Raw genomic sequence first — 26,348 nt, forward strand, 5'->3', positions numbered from 1 at the left:
TAAAATAAATCACATTTAGATGTTGCCACATGCAGCAATTTCTGGTATTTCTACAATGGAAACAATATGTTTTATTGATTATTGTCCATCCCTCGATCGTTTCCGGTTGTCTACTGTAGGAGGTGGAAGGTCATTTAGTGTTAATGCTCCTAAATTAATGGGAATTCACAACCCATTACACTTCATAATATCTCATCTGTGGCTACATTCAAGACTCAGCTAAAAACATATCTATTTAACATGTATTTTGGATAATGTGACTATATGTGTCCTTATGTGATTGTAATGAGTGTGTGGGTGTGTACATGTATTAAATGTAAAGCGACATTGAGCTACGGAAAGTATATATAAATAAAACTTCTTCTTCTTCTTCTTCTGTCATGACCCTCATTATCTCATGAATTATTCATGAGCTGACCGGGTTATCAGCGCGCGACACAGTCACACACACACACACACACACACACACACACACGCAACCTGCCGTCTCAAATCACCCGCTCACGTGGAAACACTTCACCAGGGCGACAGAGGGGGCGTGAACTGTCTCCTAGGTGATGCTGCCACACACACACACACACACACACACACAGGAGGAGGGAGAGACAGAGAGAGAGAGAGAGTGTGTGTGAGAGAGAGATAGAGGGAAGAGGAGGCAGGCCAGGCTGTTTTCGCATCCTCTAGATGTGGATTATACCTTGTTTTCACCATGGCAGCATCACGGCACCGGTAGCAGGGGCTTCTGGGAGATCAGATGCGCGGGTTCGAGCATCATCTCTCTGAGATGGCCGTGCACGCGTGCAGCTGGAGGCAGGAATGCATCGGGGCTTCTCAGGCGAACGGGAGCCTGCAGTGGGAGGCTGACTGAGTTCACACAGACCCACAGAGCCTCTTCCCAGCTGGAGAGGCTGTTCAGTTCATCAGCACACAACGGCAAGGTAAGAAAACATGCGTTTTGACATCTATATGCAAGCTGTGTTCATGCACTGTGATGATGCTGATGATGCTTTGTGCTGCATCGCTGGATAAAGACACACACACACACGCACACACAGACAGACACACAGACAGACAGAGAGCGGGTGATGGGAGAAAGCAAAAGCACAAAGCTTAGACGACAATGAAAAGGCTCAAGAAAAGAAGGTGAAGCTCTGAAGGACTGCGTTGATGTGGAAATGCTTTTACGTTCCCTCAGCTCACCCTCACCAACCCCTCATCCTCTCTCTCTCTCTCTCTCTCTCTCTCTCTCTCTCTCTCTCTCGTGCGCGCGCCCGCGCTACATTTGCATGCATAGATGAGGGACCGCAAGGTAAACCTTTCAAAAATGGCTGTTTCTGAGCAGTTGACCCATTATAATGATGTTTGGAGGGTGATATATTAAAGTTAAACGTTAGGGCATTCGAGGCACCTTCAAAAGCATGCCTAGGCGTTCTTCTAAGGGCAATTTGAGGAAGTCCGAGTATGTTGTCTTTTTTTTTTACATTGAATAGCTCGATCAGAATGAAAAGCCTTCATCCAAACTCCTCAAATGGCCCAATAATGACATTTCTGATCGCAAGAGCTGTTGCAGATCATACTCTGCATGTGAAACAGAATGATAGTCATTTAAATATGAATATTTTCACATGCACTTTCACAATCTTGGCTGCTTGATTGTTTATATCATCGCACAACTCTCTCTATATAAAGTTGGATACCGGTATATATTATATCCAACTTTATCCACATACACAGAGTACACTCAATTAATAAATAGCAAATCTCAACTGCTTGCCTTGATGTTATATGTCAGCGCAAAATTAAACTACATTATCATCCAGTTGTGCTTTATATAAAGTTGGATATATAACTAAGTCCAACTTGCGTAGGCCGATATATACTATCTACTGTAGCAGATCTCAACTGATTGCTTGTATCGTAGCATTATGTTGCCCAGCTGTATAATATAAAGTTGTATATATGTATATCCAACTTTATCTGCATACACACTGTAAAAGCAATATATATTACATGCCAAATCTCAACTGCTTTATTGGTTGTATTGTCTCACAGTGTAAACTATATTAATCGCCCAGCTGTGAAAATGCAACTATAAGGGCATTAAGATTTAGATATTATAAACATTAACATCATGAGTTTCTGTAAAGCTGCAAGTAAACTAGCAAGTACGGGACTTGATATTGCCAACACACACACACACACGACACACACACACGACACACTGCTGTGCAATCTAGCGTACATGAGCTACCCGTGACAGATCTATACAGGTGGAGCTGGGGAAGGGGAGGGTTTCTGAAAGCGTGCTGCAACTACAGCAAATGCTGACGATTTTGAAGGTTGAGCAGCGAGCTCATTGGCTACTGATACAGCAGGAACCAATCAGCTGTGCCTGCGCCATCTAGAGTTTCATGACAGAACTTTCTTTACATTTGACTTGAGTTTCAAAATGACTATGGTGATCTCATTTGTATTCATAGGTATATGCATATGTAAAATGTGCATTTGCATTTGTCAGGCATTGAAATGTACAATAACAATATGCTGCCAGAATCTAAAAAGTGAACTTGTATGTATAATTCTGCAGATGTTCGGGAATCATCTCAAGAATCGTTACAACTAAAACTGGCGAAATGTGTTTATGTTTAGAATTCATGTCAGTTTTTGGCATATTTGCAAGATTCAGAAACATTAGACAATCTTCATATTCTTTGAAATGCGTGCATACATCATATAAGAGACATGATCAGTGTGTATCTGTGTAGTGCAACGCAACTCACCATGTGTTTTGGAAAGAGAAAGAGCCTGAGGCTTTACAAGACAAGTCAAGTCACCTTTATTTATATAGCGCTTTTTATAATACAGATTGTATCAAAGCAGCTTCACAGTGATAACATGACAATAATACAACAAAGTTTGTTTCTAGAAGAAAACTGTGTCCTCGTCCACCTTAAATAAGGCAGATCAATAATATTGTTGAATATTAAATGTCCCCAACTAAGCAAGCCAAAAGCCAGCACTTCTAATTCTCGTCTTGTTTGTTAAATTAGTAACATGAGAAGAAATCCTTCATTTTTAAGTTTGATATGTTAGAAAGACAAACACAAAAAATGACTCAATTGGGGTAGCATGATGAGCTTCTTTACTTCGCTGACTCGGTCTCGTCCCGTAACCAGGTTTAAGCTTTGGCTGGTCGAGAGTTGTTGTAGGTGATGTTTAAACTACAAGTATTAACCACTGGATCAAACGCAGCTTTTCCAACAAGAGGAATCATGTATTCTGACAAAATTACATTTGATGCAAGCAACTATCAACCTAAATTGCAAATCTTTCAGCATATTCTGATAGATTTTTCACCAATGACAGATTCTCTCCGGAGGCTGTTAAAGTGTGTTATGGTCATACATGTTCAAGTTCAGGTTCAACATTTATTTAGCCATTTCAACATTACAGTTGATAGGAATTTGTCTTGGTATGCTCACATATACAACTTAATTAACAACAATACACTGGCACAACAACACATTCCACACATATACCTCACATATACCCCCCAATAACATCAAATACACAGACATGAACAACACATATTGCACATTAAGTGTGTCAGCGGGTTATGAACCTGTAAGTGCTTTGGTGCAAAAGGTACAAGGCAAATACTCATAAAGCATAAGGAGTTAAGATTGGGGTAAGTAAGGGTGAGTGGTGGGGTGTTCAAGAGAACTGGTTCATGAACTTAATTTAATGTAAGCGTTCAATGTTCTAGCTTTCAGACCATGTTTAAATGACGTATGGCTTGGGGATATATAGGTACTATCTCTGAAGCGTGATGTTCTGCTGATGATGCTTCTGTACCTCTTCCCTAGATGTGTCCTGTTTGCCGTCTGTCGTCTTGTGGTGATTGGCTGAAATAAAAATGATGCACTTCAACAGAAGCAAATGCCCATGAGCAAAAATATCCGGGTTTAGGGTTTAATGCAGGGTTTAGGGTTCATATAAATAGGACATTTGTAGAGCTTGCGATTTGATCTAGATTGGCAGAAATCTGTGCATTAAGTGACCGTCTGTGTTTTGATGTGGTTGAGGTGAGATCTCAGCGTTTGGATGTTGGTTTGAGGTCTTCTTCGTGTCTCATGTTTGGAAGTGAAGGTCCTCTGCTCAGAACTGGGCCGTTTGCAGCTGTCAGACTGTGTTTATTCTCCTTCCCACTCGAGCGATCATGTGAACTGATCTTATTAGACACTGAGCTACACAAACACCAGAAGCAGCCCAATGCTGTCGCAGCGCTACTGGAGATTTCTCTCTTAGGATGAGAGGTATTTCAAGAGGACATATTATGCTTTTACACATGTTCATCTGTCTTTAGTGTGTAATGTTGCTGTTTGAGCTCTGAGTTCTTCTCTATATCAGTGTCAGTGTTTCTGAACTCCTGAAACGCCTCCATTGTAGTCTCGAGTTTCTTCCGGGAATGAACACATCACAATATTCCTCATTATAATAATTCATATGCAGAATAAAGGGGCGGGGCCTGGTTGAGTTAGTTAGTGTGTTAAACTGGCAGTTATGGTAAGGGGCGGGACATTTCCCAAACACATTATGGCCAAGCATGCGCCCTTAAAATAGCATCTGAATAACGCGCCACTGACTTTAGACTAGGTTTCTCCTGGTCAGTGGCGGAATTGTTTTCTGAAACTGCAAAATAGCACCAGGGAACGTTTGCGCCGGAACACGCCTCCTCTTTTCACTGATCCGCCCCCGGGAGCGCAAGTTCATTCCCTTATTTACCGACGTGTGTCTGTGGAGGGAAAAGTCCGCTGTGTGTCGGGTGCAAAATAGTAATGATACATGCGTCGGTGTGCAAAGTCAATTGCGCTGGGTGAAAGATAGGGCCCTTAACTCAGTATAAAAGCCTGAGTTGATAGAGAGAGTTGATGATCAGCATCAAAGCCTGGTTGGATTGGTTTGGTTTCGTCAACTCGAAACTAATCCTGCAACCCTGAGTTTACAGGCCCCAGGGTTTAATGTCAACAACTCAAAACAGTATTTCTATCAATTATTCCCTTATAAAGCAACTAAGCAGCCTCTGCCAGACTCGTCCCTGAGCTTCAGAGATGTGATGATGGTGTTAGTTCACTCTTCAGGGGTCAGACTGACAGATATAGACGTGGATGAGGACAGACGACACACGGCTCAGGCGTTTAGAGTCGCTCGTATCGCATCTGAAGTCCTGCTTCACACTTCACTTCACAGTGATGGGACTGACAAACGATCTCAAACATCAACGGGGAACAGGGGAATGGATTCTGCTCGGGACTGAGTCCAAGCGTTCCCTGGAGAACGAGGTGGTAGAAGGAACAGAAAATAAACAGACAGATCGTCGTGGCAAACAGCCACAAAAATACATCCTGGTTTCGGGATTCGGAAGAAGCAGAAGGAAAATTCCAAGACAGCTTTACACTCTTAGAAGAAACGATTCTAATTAGAACTTTAAAGGTGGGATCATTTTATAGATTCAGTTTTAATTAATTCATATGGTTTATTTTAAATTTAATTTTATGAATTAATCTGCTACTTTATTCATAGAAAAAAAAATTAATAACACATTCAACTTGAAAAGTATTTTGCAATAATTTTAGACATCATTTTTCTGTAACACTTTTAAGCCTTTGTGTATTAATGCATTATACAAATATGTAATTTTGTACAAAAACTTGTAATTTTTTATCATAACTGGATTTATCTGCCTCCATATTTGAGTGTCACGTCCACATTTTAACATCCAATCAACAATCAGTGCATAGTGTTATTAGCTAGTAATCGTAAAAATGATATATTTTGTCTTTATAGAAGCAAACTAAACGCAAGAGAAAGATAAATGATGATCCTTTAGGAGAATGTAGTGCAGGCGCTCACGAGGGATGTTCATCACATCGATAAATGAAAGTGTTCATGCGATCCTGATCACGCGTCTTTAACTGAGTAAAAGAGCAGATCAACTCTGAAAAGAGGACACTGAGTTCATGCCAATGCGTAGATTAACATGTCTGTCACATGACCTCAAGATGTTGCATGCTTAACTCAGTGAGTAGCATCACGTTTTTTTCTTTTGCATTTTAATCAAATTTTGTGTAAAAAAAATGTATCTTTCAAATTGTCTTATTTTGTGGGATATAGTTAAATAAACTATTCAAATATTATTATACTATTAGTAAATTTCAGCTGTTTGCACATTAGCAATTTCAATCAAATCATAGCCTATTGTATGAATTGCGAGGGTTCAAATTAATTTAGTGAGGTCTAACTGTGAAAATGATTCCCTCATCTCTATAATGTTTAAACCCACACATTCTCCAGTTGTCTTACAGGAAAGCCGTATCCGTGTGACTGGGATTTGGACTGTCAAACACTCCTCGCCCACTAAACCCATCTCGAAGCTCCCGCTCAAATACTCAGTGTATCCACTTCTCAGGTCAATGCCAAACTTTTCAAGAACTCAAAACTGATATACAGCAGTGGCCAAAAGTGATGAAAATTGACATTGTCACCCTTTATTCAAATATTAATAAAAATGTTTTTTTTTGTAAGCATATTGCGTAGTTGAGTTTGGAGTCAATTTTTTTATTTGGGATAATGACGCAATGAAACATGACTAATAATGCCGACATTATTTTTGTCCATAGAAATTATGAACACATGCAATAACAACGAAATATTAATAACTGATTGTTGTAGTCAATGTATGCTTTTTCCTGTGAACGAATAATGTAAATATGCCAAATAATTTTCAACCTCAACCAAGTTTACTGTTGTTCTTCCCTCATATTTAAAATATTTGAAAAATAAATGATTTATTATGTAATAATTATATATTTATATATTAAATATCCACATATTTTGATGGTTTATTCAAACTTGTAAGGTCATTAAAACAAACATCCCCTTACGGACATCACTTTTGGCGTTTGCTTTGCACACATTTCGAGTTCTATATATAATTGTCCAGAGTTCATGTAATTTCTAAAATATCAAAAGGCTTTTGTCTCTTCTAAGTGGAACATTTCACAATGCATTTGCTGTTCTGTGTTTGACTCGAATGTAAAGTATTCTTAGCTCACACATTACACGGTTTGTGATGCCGAGAGAGCAGTAATTATAGGACAGAAAATGGCACAGATTATTTGCAAGTCAGCTGTCAGAATGTGCTAAAAATAAAACTGTAAATGTTATTCTCTTCTTATTTAGATCTGCTGTTTGGGTGGTTTGAACATGAGTAATACAGAAAGATTTATCAATGAGAAACAGATGGTGGCTGCATAATGCACTGATTAAATACTGCATGTTTTAAAGGTGCTGTAAGCAATTTCTGAGAGACACTGTTGATATTTGAAATCAACCCGGACAGACACACCCCTCCTTCATTGCTCCGCCCCCAAAATGCACGAAGACAAAATGCAAGAGTGGATGTCTCTATCATAGCTTATAGCTGCAGTAGGGAGTTTTTAGAAAACGTTGACTTAGCCTGAAAATTTGAACAAGCACAACTTACAGGTCACTCCCCCTCGCTCTCTGCTGCGCTACAGCCCTCCCTCCACAGCTCCTCCCCCACAACGGAGCCTGCCGTGAACGCGCAGGCTAGTAAGCAGGGCCACTGATGACAGCGGATAAACAGTTCGGATAAACACATTCACTGGTAGGGACGAAACATCAACAATATGCTTTAGAAATTGAGAAATTGGCAGTTTTGGTTGTTTGTCCGCCATTAGCACAGCTGCGGCACACCGGCAATCTTGATTTTGAACGACGGTACGCGCTGTGCGAGAGAGGGGGGTGATGATCAGCGTGTACACACGCTTGATTGACACTGCTAAGATATTCCTCCTGGCTCTGATTGGTTGTTTCTGACCAGGAGCGGTGTATTTCTGCAAATGGCAATAGGACCACTGGGAGGAGCCTGAGGAGCTTGATTTTTTCACAGATTATCTGTCTCATATTCTACTGTCAGGACATAATGATAGTTTTAACAAATATGTAAAAAATAAATTTGTACAAAAGTTACCTACTGCAGCTTTAAGTGAAGCAAAATAATGCTTTGCGAAAAATAAAGCGAAGATGATGAACAAATGACAAGAAAGAACAAAAAAATTACTTACAGTACATAAGAGTAAATACAAGCAAGAGTTGGTATTGAATATCAACCAATGATATTCTTCTGACATTTTTGTCTTTTGTAATGTCTCTCAGCCATATCTCTTTCTACAGTCTCTCTTCAAATCTCCCTCTTGCTCACTCTCTCTCCTCCCCCACCATGAGAGGACACGCCCCCTCTGCTGATTGGCTCACTCTCTCCTCCTTAAGCACGAGAGGACACGCCCCCCTTCTGTTGATTGGCTCACTCTCTCTCCTCCTCAAGCATGAGAGGACACGCCCCCTCTGCTGATTGGCTCACTCTCGCCTCCCCCACATGAGAAGACATGTGGGGGATTTGCTGATCCCCCTCTGCTGATTGGCTCACTCTCTCCTCCCCCATCATGAGAAGACACGCCCCCTCTGCTGATTGGCTCACTCTCTCCTCCCCCATCATGAGAAGACACGCCCCCTCTGCTGATTGGCTCACTCTCTCCTCCCCCATCATGAGAGGACACGCCCCCTTCTGCTGACTGGCTCACTCTCTCCTCCTCAAGCACGAGAGCACACGCCCTCTCTGCTGATTGGCTCACTCTCCTCCCCCATCACAAGAGGGCACGCCCCCTTCTGCTGATTGGCTCACTCTCTCTCCTCCCCATCACAAGAGGGCACGCCCCTTCTGCTGATTGGCCACAAGTGTGTTGTGGTGCTCCATCTGATGCACTTTCACCAGTGTTTCTCAGAAATCACTTACTACACCTTTAAAATGATGCTGCTTACTCTCAGTTTGTTATGAGATAAGATGTTTAACAGAGCATGTTCATACATTAGTAGGTTATATTCTGTAGCTTGTTTTAGAACTACTTTAATTCTGAATGTTCAATCAAAAATAAATAGGAGGAACCAAAATGACCATAACAGACTTTACAGACCTGATTTAAAAGCATCTGTGAGAGGATTTGCATTCATGCATACTTTGATCCAAGGCTGTGCATTCAAGCTGTACATTAAATGCATTCCCATGACCTTGGTGAGGCTTTGTTCTGGTGTTTGAGCCACAGAAAGGACACTGTACACAAACTATAATGAATCTGACGCAGGACTCAGCGTACTGCACTGCAGGCACAAACACAAGTTGAAACTTTCATCATCTCAAACATGCAACCTGTGATGATTTTCCTCTATTGACAAACACAAAAAGAGGATTAGCTCGTGTCTCACCCCCACAGTGAAAAACCTGACACAATTATTGCATAAATGCTGAGCGCTCGTCCAAAATTGGATCGGTGAAGGGGCGTTTGTTCCGTTAAGAGTCCCAGACTGTGTGTGTAACTCTGCTGTTGACATAAATTAATAAAACACTCAAATCCATGAGCAACATCATGAGCGCAGTATCATTCTTATCTTTGCATCCTTGTGCATACATTCACATATACGGTATGTTATGCTATGCTTTAAAGCCTCAGATTCAATTTAAGATTGACATGCATTTATAGCAGATAATCTGGAAACATGACAGTTTTAGCATGTTATTGAATATACAAATGTTAATGTATTTGGTCTTGCCGGATTAAATCTGCGACGCTGCTGCTGTTGATTATCACTGAGCAAGTATTAGACTGCTATTAGATACACAGCCACTCTGCTGTGAGCATGGTAGATATACTGCTGATGTTGCATAAATTACATACTTTAATCCTGTAGCAGATCTAGGCAGGTGGAGCTGGGGAGGTGGAGGGGTTCAGAGGAACTCCGAGGACTAGATTACAGCAAAACAATGAACCAGACTGTTTAAATGTTGTGTCAATGCTCAATACTGCTTTTGCCATGTGGTAATGATGTGATTGCTTGCAGATTGCATGTAAAGGACCGATCAGCCTGCGCCCTCTAGAGTTTCATGACTGAACTGCAGTATATGCTCTTTCTGAGTGACATCTTAAAGGGATAGTTCACTTTGAAATACATTTTTGGTATGTTTTAGCTTACCTCAAGGGCATCCAAGATGTAGGTGTTCAATTTTGATATTTTTAGGTCAAACCGTTCTTGTCTGTCAGTCATATAATGCAGGTCTATGGTCACTGTCTCAAAGAGCATGCACAGAGTCCAAATTAAAACAATTCCCCGTCGTCCAAATTAAACAATTCCCCATCGTAAGTACACATTGATGGCCTGAGACACGAAACGAGCGGTTTGTGTGAGAAAAGGAACAGTATTTATATCGTTTTTATCGCTTATACACAGCCATGTCCAAGTGATCTGATCTGACGTGTGCGCAGACTGGTGCATAGGTATATACACTAGATGTCGCCTTAAAGACATTCGTTCCAATGAACTGCCGTAGACAAGGCGACATCTACTAATTGAAACTACTGCGGAAAAAAAGACACCTACATCTTGGATGCCCTTGAGGTAAGCTAAAACATACCAAAAATTAATTTCAAAGTGAACTATCCCTTTAAAATGATCTTTTAAAATCTGTATGCAGTAATCATGAACACCTGCAAAAGAATGACATGGAAATGCATTGGTAAAATAGTAAGAATATGAATTATATATCTTATAAGTGATAGTGCTGGGACAAATGTTGCACAATATAAAGCTAAAAACACTATAATACAAAAACACGAGAGAATGCATCATACTAATATTTTGCATGGCGTACAAAAAGCCCTTGTGGTTCAATGCATCATTCTGTCATCACAGAAAGCTGAACATCAGCATAGCTATGAGTGTTCTCAATGATAATGGATTATATTACCAGAGGGCAACACAAATGGACCTCAAATTGAGACTTGTGGTACACTCAGAGGATTTTATGCTCTCTCGAACTCGCACGAGAATGTGAAATGCTTCCCAAGGCACGAATAAGAACCTGAAAATAATCTACCTTTAAGAAGAATGTGACTTTTTCCAAGCACATAAACACAATAAAAAAGTACACGATGACAAGACAAACTATCTAATAATTATATGAAGTTCAAAACGTATAGGTTTGGGAGGAGCCTAAACATTCAGTCCTGTCGAACATCATTACGAGCGGACACCACGTCATCCCATTGACAGATTCTTCCGGAAGCCCTCCTCCTCCTCCATTAAATTATCTCTATCCTCTTATGCGCAATTCCATCATAGGAAGAGGTTTAACTCGGAGCTAAAGCTGAGCCTCGGGTTCAAGCCTCCTCCAAGGACAGCAAGCCAAGTTAGTTTACTATTAACCTTCAAGGTCGAATGGGCAGGCGAACTAGTGAACCTTCTATCTTTTCTATTACAACAGACAGATAATATGATAATTCTGTTCTCGACCTACAGTGATTTGGACTGATTGCAACATTATATTTTCCCAGTTGAATCTGTTCAGGTCACTCCGTCCAGCCACTGCTCTGTTTCAAATGCTGTCATCATATCAAATCTGGATTAAATGCTGTGACAGTGAAAACGGATTAGTCTTTTTGAAAGCTGATATTGCTGCTTTAGCTGCAGTATTTAAATGGATTATGATCCACATGGGATAAAGTCCTGGACAATATTAAGATAGATGCTTACAATGTGCTTTTCCTTAGATTAATGGATGAAGTAAAGGCTGACAACAGCTTTTAATAATGAAATCTGATTTACCATTAATACCAAAAGGACATGCAAAATCTGATTACGTCTCGTTGGAGTTGAGTGTGTCATTGAGAAAGTTTTGAAACAGTACAAGTTAGCTGAAGCAAACTCTCACGTTTTAAAATCCCAGTCTGATTTCTCATGCATCCCAGCTAACAGGGAACGTTCTCAGAACTTTCCGGCAAAGTTCCCTTAAAGTTCCGCCGCTCCGCGCAAACATTCTTCTATTAACGTTAAGAGAATGTTCATTCAAAGTTTTCTTATCTTTAATAATGTTCTCACAGCTGCACAAAATGTCATTTATACATTGCTTTTCTGAAACGCTTTAAGGCCCTGATATACTCACGGGAAAGTGTTTTTTCGTTCTTCGCTTTGGGGTAAAAAGAAGTTCAAAATACGTGAGTAGCGATATACTGTTAGTGAACATCCTGACGTCGTCCACACTGCTGAGAGAGTTTTTATAAATATGTAAATATGTGCTGTGCGTTTTCCTCTCAATAACGAACTAAACAACAACGCCAGCATTGAGAAAACAGCAGTTAAGAAAGCATCTGATCATAGTGATGTGGATATATATCGATTCCAATTTTTTCCGAATTCATCGCAAATTGATTCTGAGCTTAGTTTTTAACAGCAGATGGCGCTCTAGGCGAGATTTTAACAGCAGATGGCGCTCTAGGCGAGATTTTAACAGCAGATGGCGAGATTTTAACAGCAGATGGCGCTCTAGGCGAGATTTTAACAGCAGATGACGCTCTAGGCGAGATTTTAACAGCAGATGACGCTCTAGGCGAGATTTTAACAGCAGATGGCGCTCTAGGCGAGATTTTAACAGCAGATGGCGCTCTAGGCGAGATTTTAACAGCAGATGGCGAGATTTTAACAGCAGATGGCGCTCTAGGCGAGATTTTAACAGCAGATGACGCTCTAGGCGAGATTTTAACAGCAGATGGCACTCTAGGCGAGATTTTAGCAGCAGATGGCGAGATTTTAACAGCAGATGGCACTCTAGGCGAGATTTTAGCAGCAGATGACGCTCTAGGCGAGATTTTAACAGCAGATGGCGAGATTTTAACAGCAGATGACGCTCTAGGCGAGATTTGAACAGCAGATGGCGAGATTTTAGCAGCAGATGACGCTCTAGGCGAGATTTTAGCAGCAGATGACGCTCTAGGCGAGATTTTAGCAGCAGATGACGCTCTAGGCGAGATTTTAACAGCAGATGGCGCTCTAGGCGAGATTTTAACAGCAGATGACGCTCTAGGCTAGATTTTAACAGCAGATGGCGCTCTAGGCTAGATTTTAACAGCAGATGACGCTCTAGGCGAGATTTTAACAGCAGATGGCGCTCTAGGCGAGATTTTAACAGCAGATGGCGCTCTAGGCGAGTTTTTAACAGCAGATGGCGCTCTAGGCTAGATTTTAACAGCAGATGGCACTCTAGGCTAGTTTTTGACAGCAGATGGCACTCTAGGCTAGATTGTAACAGCAGATGGCGCTCTAGGCGAGATTTTGACAGCAGATGGCACTCTAGGCTAGATTGTAACAGCAGATGGCGCTCTAGGCTAGTTTTTGACAGCAGATGCGCTCTAGGCTAGATTGTAACAGCAGATGGCGCTCTAGGCTAGTTTTTAACAGCAGATGGCGCTCTAGGCTAGATTGTAACAGCAGATGGCGCTCTAGGCTAGTTTTTAACAGCAGATGGCGCTCTAGGCTAGTTTTTAACAGCAGATGACGCTTTAGGCGAGTTTTTAACCGCACGCTCAAATGCTCATGAAGAAGAGCGCTCGTGCGTTCGGCTGAGTCTGAGAATGTACTCGCACCTCAGAATGCTTTTATGAGGCGAGATGAATGTAAACAGCCCACTGCAAACACCCTTGTAATTTGCTTCAACCTTTTGGACATTTATGAATGATTATTTTATAAAAGGTTCAAGTGGTGTGTGTAAGGCATTGGAAGCCAGCAGATTACGGCTGTTTCTAAAGCACGCAGTTCAGTTGAGTGCCATCTGCTGTCAAAAACTAAACTAAAACTAAATCGATTTGAGAGAAACGCGATGCATTCGGAAAAATTGGAATCGATCCAGAATCAAAAACGTTTAATTCATTTGAATTATTTTAAAATAATATCAGTTGAATGAATGATTCAATGACTCACTCATAAATACTTGTTTTATTACTGGATGAACCTGCGTTTTTTAACAAATGAATGATTCAATGACAAATACATTTTTAACAGTCACTTGTCGCCACCTACTGGTGTAACGCTGTAATCAATACAATCGCCATTTGTAGGTGCCATGTTACTTTCAAAAGGTGATTTACTACATTTTGATCGTTTCCGTAGACATCAGTGTTTTTCCGAATTAAGTGTTATTGGGATAATTAAGATAATAATATTTGTAACACAGAAAATAACGATAGTGTAATTGAAAAGACTGTTTGTGAAGCCGTTTCATATCCACAAATAATTTTAAGTTATGTGCTGGGAGCTCACCATTCATGTGAGAGGTCTCCTATTCAGAGAATAATTACGTCCTATCCTGTAATGAGGTCCTGTGTCCTGAATGTTCAAGGACAAAGTTTCTGCACTTCAGTTAATGTGTAGAAGATAATGTTCACAGAATTAAATGTGACATTTGAAGTGAGTTGAGCAGTCTTATTTTCCAAATTTTTTGTAATGCCTTTGAATAATATGGGGGGACATGGATCGCAATATATGGCAGAATCGAATCGCAATACTTGCTGTATCGCAATATGTTAAGAATCGCAAATAATATTGAATCGTGGCCCAAATATCGAATCATCACATTTTTGCCACTTCCCACCCCTGTTAACAATATTAAACATAAATAAACATATATAAACTTGACGGACTGAACAGAAGAAATGAACCGAAGAAGATTTCCACATAAAAGAAGGCGGAGCCTCAGAGCCACACCCACTTTTTACGTAATCAGACCAATGGTAGTTTGTAGGCATTTACCAGAGCGGAGTTTTCCAGAGAGTTAGCGAGCCGTTTCGAACTCTTTTTGCTTGATTTTGTTCAAATTTGTTCAAATTTAAAGTATTTTATATTTTGAAAATCAACAAACAACAAATAAAACAAGCAGCTCTATGCACTTTTTTATGCAAGATTATATTCTGTGGCATTTCCTTCCTTATAATGACCGTCGTCAATAGCAACGCATTATAACACCGCGCACATCCATGTATCGCAACGCACGCGCTCTCTCGTTTCATTCAAATACAACTTGCCGTCTTGCGTCTCCGTTTTTGATTGTATTGAAAATGAAATCAGAGTTGATTTATTGTTTACAGAGTTTGATAATATTGTTGTGATCATCTTGTCTGGACGATTGTTTAGTACGCTGTACAAAATGGATTTATAAACAGGTAAGATTTAAAACATTAATCAAAACAACATTTTGTGCCCAATTATTTCCCAGACGTAGTTTTGGTATTGAGGTCAAAGTTAACTTGCCTTGCGTTCGCTAGAAACAGTGGGTGATGGTCACACAAGACGACTCGGCAGATTTGAAATGTTTTCCCCCTATTGTAGTGACCATCCTCGATTAAGTTTCACTCAGGACTTTTGTAAAAGCTAATATATGACCACACCTCAGATTTGGTCCTCTTAAAAGGCTGAAAATCTCCCGAGCACGATCACTGCCTTCCACCATTCCTTCTCGAATAAAAAAAACCCCAACATTGCGCGCTGCGCCTGCGCCACACTGTTGCTGGCTGGACAGGATTTACAGTGAGTTATTAAAATCGCGATAATCGAACATGGTTTTAATGATAATTAAATTTGAAACGATAATACTAACCGTCAGTACATTTTATCGTGGTTTATAGTGAAACCGGTAATCGTCCCATCCCTATAACAATTCCATGTTTGCAGAATGTTCCCTTAATGATTCAATAACCAATGAAGAACTGGATGTTATAAGTAACTTAATTAGCTAAACAATCTTAGAACATATTTTTGTTAGCTGGAATGCTAGTCTGGCTGAGGTTTCAAAAGCGACGGCTTTGGTTGTGGATCACGTGACCATTAGCTGTAAAAGCAAAACGAAATCCATTTATAGGGACTCCCATATGTGTGCTGAGTGTGTAAAGGGCTGCTTTCACCTGTGCCGTCAGGGATTATCCCATAAACCCAGTCTGACAAAACACATCACGAGTAACACTGAGGTGAAATGTGCTCGATCACATCTGTTCTGTTCTATTAAACATAAACGCTACGTGTTCAACACAGCTATCTTTGTTTTAAGGATCAGACTGATAGATGAAGTCCCAGGATCCAGTTAACACACACAGATCAATATTCGCCCCGGGTCTTCATGCAGACAGAAACAGACAGTCTAGAGAAGCATTTATTCTCAAAGACAATCAGTTAAATGTGACCCTGGACCACAGAATCAGTCACATGGGTCAATTTTTTGAAATTGAGAATTATACATAACCTGAAAGCTGAATACATAAGCTTTCCAATGATGTATGGTTTGACGTATAGGACAATATTTGGCAGAGATACAACTATTGAAAATCTGGAATCTGAGGGTGCAAAAAAATCTAAACATTGAGAAAATCTCCTTTAAAGTTGTTCATTTATGTTGGCGATTGTGCAGCATTCACTCACAGAAATACATGTTTTATATATTTACGGTTGGAAATTTACAAAATATCTTCATGGAACATGATCTTTACTTAATATCCTCATGATTTTTGGCATAAAAGAAAAATCGATAATTTTGACCCATATAATGTATTGTTGGATATTGACACAGATATACCCGTGCGACTCGAGACTGATTTTGTGATCTAGGGTCACACATGGTGTTTATTGTTATTGTCAGTTTGTAATAGACAGTGTGACTGCAGTTTATACATCATCTGCTTATTAAGAAAAAAAGAGGAAAAATGTAAATTCTCAGAGTTTGCTCAGGAGTTTCTCAGTTATGTAACACTGAAATATCAATCTTGTCTCAGATGTTTCTCCTAAAATTACTTGGGAGAAATAAAAATACACCAATGATTAGCGACAGACTGATTGTGGAGATCTTTTCTGAAACTCTTGAAGAGAGAAAGGCCGCCTTATGTTCATGCAAACTATATCAGCTTCATAATAGTTCTGTCAGTAATTAAACAGCCGAACAGCCCCTCAGGTGTTGGTTTAGTAAACTGACAGCTGCCGTATTTGTAATGTGACCCATTTTTTCCACATCAACACTACATCTACATTTCTGTTTGATTGAACAACCCGTTTCACTCAGAAACGTCATATATGACCCTGGACCACAAAACCAGTCACATGGGTCATTTTTAAACAAAATTGAGATTTATACGTCATATGAAAGCTGAATAAATAAGCATTCCATTGATGTGTGGTTTGTTAGGATAGGACAATATTTGGCCGAGATACAACTATTGATAATCTGGAATCTGAGGGTGCAAAAAAATCTAAACATATTAGCTGATACCTTGTTATATCTGAAATTGGTTGTTTGAAAGTGTGATGTGTTTTAATGCATCATATTTTCTGTGTAACAACGAATAGAAGTATTATAATGTATTATAATTATAAATCACCTTTTGTAAGTAACTTGACTCTACAAATAAAGATCGAATCAATTACACCGTTACACCAGTAGGTGGCGACAAGAGACATTTTTCATTTCAGTGGGTTTGTCATTGAATCATTCATTCAAGAGATTCGGTCAAAAACGCTGATTCATCCAGTAATGAACCAAGTGAAGTATTTATGAGTGAGTCATTGAATCATTCATTCAAGAGATTCGTTCAAAAACACTGATTCATCCAAAATCAAAACATTGAGAAAATCTCCTTTAAAGTTGTTCATTTATGTTGGCGATTGTGCTGCATTCACTCACAAAAATAAATGTTTTATATATTTACATTAGGAAATTTACTAAATATCTTCATGGAACATGATCCTTACTTAATATCCTCATGATTTTTGGCATAAAAGAAAAATCGATAATTTTGACCCATATAATGTATTGTTGGCTATTGCCACAGATAAACCCGTGCGACTCGAGACTGGTGACGTGATCCAGGGTCACATATTACATATATAAAACGGGGTTGAATGATGTTGCAGTGAAGTCAAGGAGAATCAGAGGTTGTTAGTGCTTTTGTCGGTTTTCACACAAACCATCTCGTCTCTTCCCAGGCGTGTCGGGTCGATCTCCTCCAGGCTGAACGCTGTGTGTTTCTAACAGGCTCCAAGGAAAACATGCGCTTTTTCAGGAGAAAAGATTAGGACTTTTGCTGAAGATACTATATCTACAAACATCATGAGGAATCAATTTTTTAGATATACTCAGCTAACAGAACATGTTCTCAGAATTTGTTCTGGCAACGTTAATAGAACGTTCGTTCAAAGTCATCTGGCCTTTATTAATGTTTTCAAAATTGTTATTTATACATCGTTCATGTAACGTTTTTTCTTAATCTTCGTCTAACGATTTTGGAACGTTCAGAGAATATTCAAAAGTAACGTTTCCATAATGTGTGAAGAATGATCATATGTCGCATAAACAGAAAAACACACTTTTTAAACATTAAAAAAACTGGATGTTTTGAATGTTCAGACGACATTCAGAAATAACGTTTTCGTAACTTAATGTGAACATTAGCAAAACGTTATTAGAACATATTTTTGTTCATCTTACTACATCTTACAAATTAAATTATGACTGGTGCAAAAACTTTACTGACATTAAAAGTGGAGTTTTTTAATGTAAAAACGGTTTTCACAGAAATCGCTATAAATCTCACAAATAATTACGAAGAAACGACAAGTAACGCATTCAATTAAACATGACATTTTTTAAAAATGCACCCCAATAATCTTCACAGTGTTCATAACAAAAGTAATGAACCCCTTTAAATGCTATTAATTATTAAATCCTTTTAAAATGACCAAAAGATTAATTACCTGAACTAAACTAGAAACTTAAAATGATATAAGATATACAAGGTCAGTCTCCGTCCGTGCCTTTCCTCAGCAGCAAGAAGACAATGGACGTTTTCCTGAACATCAGAGAGAGAGAGAGAGAGAGAGAGAGAGAGAGAGAGAGAGTGAGAGAGAGAGAGAGAGAGAGAGAGAGAGAGAGGGGAGAGAGAGAGAGAGAGAGGGGAGAGAGAGGGGAGAGAGAGAGAGAGAGAGAGAGAGAGAGAGAGAGAGAGAGAGAGAGAGAGAGCGAGAGAGAGAGAGTGAGAGAGAGTGAGAGAGAGAGAGCGAGAGAGAGAGAGAGAGAGAGAGAGAGAGAGAGTGTAGTCCTTCAGTGTGATGGGAGGTCAGCTTCTTTCTTTTCTTTTATCAAGTTAATGCTCTTTGAACCCAAAGGCAAAGGCCAGAGGCCTTCATCGTTCCCTGTCTGTCATTTAAAGGGCAGGCGGAATGAGTAAGCCCTAATTGAGCAGATATACTTCATTTCACATGCGAGCATACACACACACACACACACACACACACACACACACACACACACACACACACACACACACACACACACACACACACACACACACACACACACACACACACACACACACACACACACACACGGCTGCCGATAGCTGTGTTCTCAAGCACAAAATATCCTTCGATGTACAGGAGGAGCAGACAAAAGAAGATGCGCATGTCAGAGATAAAGTTCTCTTTGCTGATTAAAAATGCTGACAGTGAATCAGTAGATATGTCTCTGTTGGACTTTCTATTTTAAGAACTAAGATGACTTGATATTTATTTTGCTTTAAGGCAATGCAACACATTTCAGCCAGCTTTAATGCAACAAAAGGAACAAAAATAGAAATGCATAAAAGCATATTCTTTGGTATAATTGAAAAACAACCCAATGCATTTCACTTTCAATAGATTTTTGTATCATGTTAGTAGTATTGTATTCTTTGGAGTAATCATAAATTAATATCATTCAGAGACATGTATGCATATAAAGTATCATAGTATTATGCAATAATGTAATCATGGTATCACCACAAGTGTTGTTTTCTTTAGAGTCTGGATCCAAAATTCTGGCAAATGATAGAATAATGTAGTGATTTGCATCTATATTCATTTTAAAATATCAATAAAAAAAAAAAAAAAAAAAAACTTTTAACGTTTACTTAAGGTATTCGTTTTAATGCATTATATATTGTCATAAATAATTATTTTAGCTGATACCTTGTTATATCTGAAATTGGTTGTTTGAAAGTGTGATGTGTTTTAATGCATCATATTTTCTGTGTAACAACGAATAGAAGTATTATAATGTATTATAATTATAAATCACCTATTAAAAGTAACTTGGCTCTTCAAATAAAGATGGTATCAATTACATCGTTACACCAGTAGGTGGCGACAAGAGACTGTTAAAAATGTGTTTGTCCTTGAATCATTTATTCAAGAGATTCGTTCAAAAACACTGATTCATCCAGTAATGAAACAAGTGAAGTATTTATGAGTGAGTCATTGAATCATTCAATCAAGAGATTCTTTCAAAAACGCTGATTCATCCAGTAATGAAACAAGTGAAGTATTTATGAGTGAGTCATTGACTCATTCATTTAAGAGATTTGTTCAAAAACAATGATTCATCCAGTAATGAAACAAGTGAAGTATTTATGAGTGAGTCATTGAATCATTCATTCAAGAGATTTGTTCAAAAACACTGATTCATCCAGTAATGAAACAAGTATTTATGAGTGAGTCATTGACTCATTCATTTAAGAGATTTGTTCAAAAACAATGATTCATCCAGTAATGAAACAAGTGAATTATTTATGAGTGAGTCATTGAATCATTCATTTAAGAGATTTGTTCAAAAACAATGATTCATCCAGTAATGAAACAAGTGAAGTATTTATGAGTGAGTCATTGAATCATTCATTCAAGAGATTTGTTCAAAAACACTGATTCATCTGGTAATGAAACAAGTGAAGTATTTATGAGTGAGTCATTGAATCACTCACTATTCAAAATAATTCTATTTTTTTTTTATAGATTGCAGAACTTAGCATTTTGTCAAAACCTCTAGTAAATTATGTTATTTTGTTTAGTGATTATAAAATAAAAAAAATCGTGATTCTCAATTTCTCCAGAATAATGCAGCTCTAGTGTTAACTAATTATTTTTTTCCTTTTTCTTCATATTTCTGTGTTTTGAAAGGTCTCTGCTGTAGTATCTGACAATGTTTCGCAAAAAGAAGAAGAAGAGGCCGGAGATTTCGGCACCGAAGAACTTCGAGCATCGTGTTCACACGTCTTTCGACGCAAAGCGAGGGGTCTTCGTCGGCCTTCCCACACAATGGCAGAGTTTGATAGAAAACCTCCGGAGACCCAAACCAATGGTGGACCCGTCCAGGATAACACCGGTGGAGCTCAAACCAAAGAAGGTCAGAATTACACCTCGTATGTTAAGAAATATCCCACACTGCACCATTTCAGTTCACTTTCATTTGATTGGAAAACCATCCGTACCGCCTCAGCAACTGCATAGGAAAGCATTAAGAGCCTGGGCCGACAGATGTGTATAACTCTTATTATTTAGGTTCTTAAAAAAACGGTCCTTAGTAACACTACTCTGTTTCGTTGTTTGTTTGAAAGTGTGATGTGTTTTAATGCATCATATTTTCTGTGTAACAACGAATAGAAGTATTATAAGGTATTATAATTATAAATCACTTTTTGTAAGTAACTTGACTTTTCAAATAAAGATCGAATCAATTACATCATTACACCAGTAGGTGGCGACAAGAGACTTAAAAATGGGTTTGTCATTGAATCATTCATTCAAGAGATTCGTTTAAAAACACTGATTCATCCAGTAATGAAACAAGTATTTATGAGTGAGTCATTGAATCATTCATTCAAGAGATTTGTTCAAAAACACTGATTCATCCAGTAATGAAACAAGTATTTATGAGTGAGTCATTGAATCATTCATTCAAGAGATTCGTTCAAAAACACTGATTCATCCAGTAATGAAACACGTGAAGTATTTATGAGTGAGTCATTGAATCATTCATTCAAGAGATTTGTTCATTCATCCGTGAATCCATAAACCAGCGTCTATATGGATTTGACCTGATCTCAGATATTTTTTTAATAAATTTGTAGACATTTTAATGACACATTTGTGTAAGAGCTGTAATTAAAAGTCTCGTACTGGGCTGATTAACCAAGCTCTCCATAAAAAATTTTAATAAAACAAGCCCTACAATTTAATTGAATAACAGATTATAAACCCACTTGATATTTAATGGCATCAGATGATTTCTTAATTGCATTTAATAGTGTTTTTATGCATGTTTGGGCGCTTTATAAATAATTGTTTTTTATATGGAATCTGGAATATAACATACATTATTATTATTATTATTATTATTATATATATATAATTTTTTTTGCTGTATTTACACTGTTCTGACCAGCAGGTCAAGCAATTGATTCAAAGGTTCAAAAAGCTTAGTTTCTCACATTTCTGAAGACGCATTCACTTTACAAAGCAGAGATATCTGGGGTGAAGTGTTCAAACCTCAACACCTGACACACAAACCTCAAGAATGCTAACAATCAACAAAAGTAAAAAGATGAGCTCTTTATATCACAACACAACAGATAACTAACAATAACGTCAGCAAACAGCGAAACAATAATCCTATAACAGAAACCGTGTAATTTATGAATCCTGCAATGCATGCTGGGAACCCATAAACTGTTAACATCTCAGCAATATTGTTCAAATTAAAACTCTTTGTTAAGAGACTAACAGTTTTAATGCATATGACCTGTAAATGTATGATTATTCCAACACCCTCCTCAATCTGTCGGCAAAGCATCTTCATTGGTTCCAGGTTGGGCTTTCGGCTCACTTGGGACGAGGCTTGAATTTAAGTAGAGAATGCAGGTCTTAATCTTCTTTCAGAGACTTGCTTTCGTGCGTTTCCCCTCGAGGGAAGGTAACGGCGCTCACAAACACATGTTTTCTCCTCTGTCACATTGGCTTCTTATCTATCACAGGCCTCAACTAACAGCCCTTCTGTGAACACCGATTCAGAGCGCCGAATCCTCGGAGGGAGAAAAGATTTATTACCTCACGCTGGCAATTAATAATGATGCATGCGGGCCGCCACCACAGCGAGACTCAGGCGGAAAAACTGCAACTCTGAGCAAAAGTGCCAAGCTCTCTAACATCTGAAGATCTCTGCTCTTCTGTGCATGAACATATGCTTACAGAGAGAACAACTGGCGAGAGAATTACTTCATGAGTGTTTGATGGTAAAATCAAATGCATTTTGAATGGATGATTTTCAAAAGATACATTTACTTGAAAAGCAAAATTACTTGAAGTCCCCTTGTGGTGAAAATCCAGCTTTTAATGTTGTTTATGTGTCTATGTGGAGTTTTAATATGCTTTAAGACAAAGCATGTGTAAGTTCATAAGTCGACAGCATTGCTGAGTATTTCCTCCTTAAAACTGCAGTGAACCAAAGACAGTCTCAAAAACACGCTTTGAAATCGCTGGTGTTTCTGACGTCACAAACTACCTTGTAACCAATCAGATCAACGTGTGATCGTCAACCAGTGGATCTCTGAGCTGAGTGAGGGAGTGGAGGCGGGGCTCATTTGCATATTCATAGAACCGCGCATACTAAATGAGGCAAGGGTGTCAAGTTACATTCAAGATATTTTAAGGCATGACGATTTTTTTCCCTGGTAAAATATGTAATTTTGGTGATCAAAGATGAGTTTAAAGGGATAAAATTATTGGTTACAGGGGGACTTTAAGATATTAACTCGTTTTCTGCAAAAATGCACCAAAATGAAGTGTTTATGCTTTAAACAAAAACAAATATGGGGCCAATAAAAAAAAAAAGTTTTCCCTTTTGAATCAAGTTTTCACTTTTCCCATTTTGGTAAATTTTTCAGAAAACAAACAAGACAAAACTAGATATCTTTATGTTTAGATATTTGTACTGAAAAAAACAAGACAAAAATACTAAATAGGAAGCTCATGTTATCAAAATGGGCTGTGCACCTTCATTTGTGGATGTTGTTAGCCATCATTGTCCTTTCTCTTCTCTTTCCCTCATTTTCTCTCTCCGTCTGTTGAGTATGTGCCCCGTCCTGAGCTCGTGTCACTTCTGTCAAAACCTCTGTGAATAAAGCACATGACAGCTGTCAGTAAATACTGCAAATATAAAATACAGACATTTGAATGTCATGTCTTTTCTAAGAAGTGTAAGCATTGTGTCCTCAATATATAATTTATTGGGTCATTGTTAGGAAGCAGTGCCATTTGTGCCTGCCTTTGTTATAAAGTGTTTATTTTGTTTTGTTATTCATTTTTTTTCATTATAATAAAAAAGTGAGCTGCAAAAATGTCATTTCTGCAAACCGGACTGACAAATGGATATCATGTGTATTTTTTCCTTTCACATTTTTTGCGGTTCACATTCGTCACAGCTTATGTGTTCAAAATGTTTTTAATTTGCTTTGGTCTTTATTTTCAAGAAAAAAATCTGTCCATCATTTAGAAATGACATTTTTGCAGCTCTTTTTTAATAATTTTTATTATTATTATAATGGGAATTTAACAGCAAAAAAACCAGCGTAACGCACGAGTTACGTTATCAGATTACCTTTTCAAGTAAGCAGTAAAGTAACATATTACTTTTGAATTTATATATATATATATATATTTTTTTTTTTTATATTTATATTTGAAAATATCCGAGTTACTTTTTCAAATAAGTAATGCAAATTACTTTGTTTTCCTATTTATTGACTGACAGCTCTCCTGTCCACATATTGAGAGAAATCAGAGGCGTTGTGTGAAAACATTATGGTTGTTGTAGTTCTAGACTATGACTTTACACGACACCCGTTTTCAACTAAAAACGTAAATCTTTTTATACGTTTTTATAATGTGAGCAGGCATTTACTCATCTCACTTACACAAAAACAGATTTAGTATTCCTCAAAATAAATAAAAACAGTGAGATGCAAACTCAGAATATGACACAAAGCTGCAAACTCAGAATATGACACAAAGCTGCAGTGATTAAGTAGGTTAAATAATACAAATATACTTTATGTATTTAATCTCACTTTATTTACCTGTGTCTTTGCTGCTGACATTGATGATCCAATTGAACCTTATGAATAAGCAAAAATGACATCAAATTTGTGTTTCATGTGCTTCTCCTGTGTCCTATTGTTCTGCGATCCAGAGTGGCAGCACAGCTGAAAGGTTTGTTTGAGCGGCGCCCTCTGCTGTACAGGTGTGAATCTGCATTTCCTTCTGCTTGAGGCTTATTATATTCATTTCAATTATTTCATATAATTCTATCCAAAAATAGAACACCAGGCACAAGAAGAGTTTCTTTCCTCAGGCCATCTACCTCATGAACAGTTAAATGCCCCATTGGGCAATAATCATGTGCAATACTCAACACTATATACTTATATTTATTTAGCATACCATACCTCTTATTCACATTCCCTTGCATCTGTATATAACATACCTGTACATTGTCTATTTAGAATTTTGTGTATTTTTATGCTCATTTATTTGTATTATCGGTGTTTTGTCGCTGTCATTCTGTCTGTGAACTGGAAGCTTCTTTCACCAAGACAAATTCCTTGTGTGTGTAAGCATACTTAGCAATAAAGCTCATTCTGATTCTGATTAAAAAGCAAAAAAGCAAAGTAACACAAAAGTAACCTAACACTGCTTTCCATAAAGTATCTAAGTAAACCAATTAGTTACTTTTTTAGGGAGTAACACAATATTGTAACGCATTATCTTCAAAGTCCCCCTGTAGTCAATCATTTTATCCCTTAAAACTCATCTTTGATCACCAAAATGACATATTTATACAGTTTTTCCTTGAAAAAAAATGTTCGTGCTTTGAAATATCTTGAATGTAACTCGACACCCTTGCCTCATTTAGTATGTGCGGTTCTATGAATATGCAAATGAGCCCCGCCTCCACTCCCTCACTCTGCTCAGAGATCCACTGGTTGACGATCACACGTTGATCTGATTGGTTACAATGTAGTTTGTGACGTCAGAAACACCAGCGATTTCAAAGCGTGTGTTTGAGACTGTCTTTGGTTCACTGCAGTTTTAAGGAGGAAATACTCAGCAATGGTGTCGACTTATGAATTTACACATGGTTTGTCTTAAAGCGTATTAAAAACACCACATAGACACATAAACAACTTTAAAAGCTTGATTTTCACCACAGGGGGACTTTAAAAGTAACTTTCCATAACACACACACAAAAAAAAACTTTATAACAATCATGTACTAATAAGCAGATATACATTCATATCATCTGTAAATGAAGACAAAATCATCAAAAATGACCAAAACAGGCTCTTTGCTTTGTTCTTTATTTGCAAGAACAGAAATCCTCAGATAGCTCAGACGAGTCATTCAGTGTTTCTCAAACACAAGTCAGCCAGAAATAGGCTCCTCAGGGGAAAGTGTGATTTTGAGTTCATCCGCACCCAGGTGAATTCACACGCTCTTTAAATAGCGCCGCGTTTCACTTCGCATTAATCATAAACCGCCT

General features: G+C 38.2%; 1 protein-coding gene across 1 annotated transcript in view; it reads left to right on the forward strand.

Moving 5' to 3' along the window:
* Window positions 1-602: 602 nt before the first annotated feature.
* pak6 (p21 (RAC1) activated kinase 6) overlaps window positions 603-26,348 on the forward strand; it is a 42,709-nt gene continuing 16,963 nt past the window's right edge. Inside the window, exons 1-2 of the mRNA XM_082143774.1 lie at window positions 603-938; window positions 20,932-21,157. Coding sequence (XP_081999900.1) covers window positions 20,954-21,157 — 204 coding nt within the window. The 5' untranslated portion in view covers window positions 603-938; window positions 20,932-20,953. The remainder of the gene's footprint in view (window positions 939-20,931; window positions 21,158-26,348) is intronic.

Source organism: Leuciscus leuciscus, assembly GCF_965113295.1.
Source record: "Leuciscus leuciscus genome assembly, chromosome: 17".
NCBI lineage: Eukaryota > Metazoa > Chordata > Actinopteri > Cypriniformes > Leuciscidae > Leuciscus > Leuciscus leuciscus.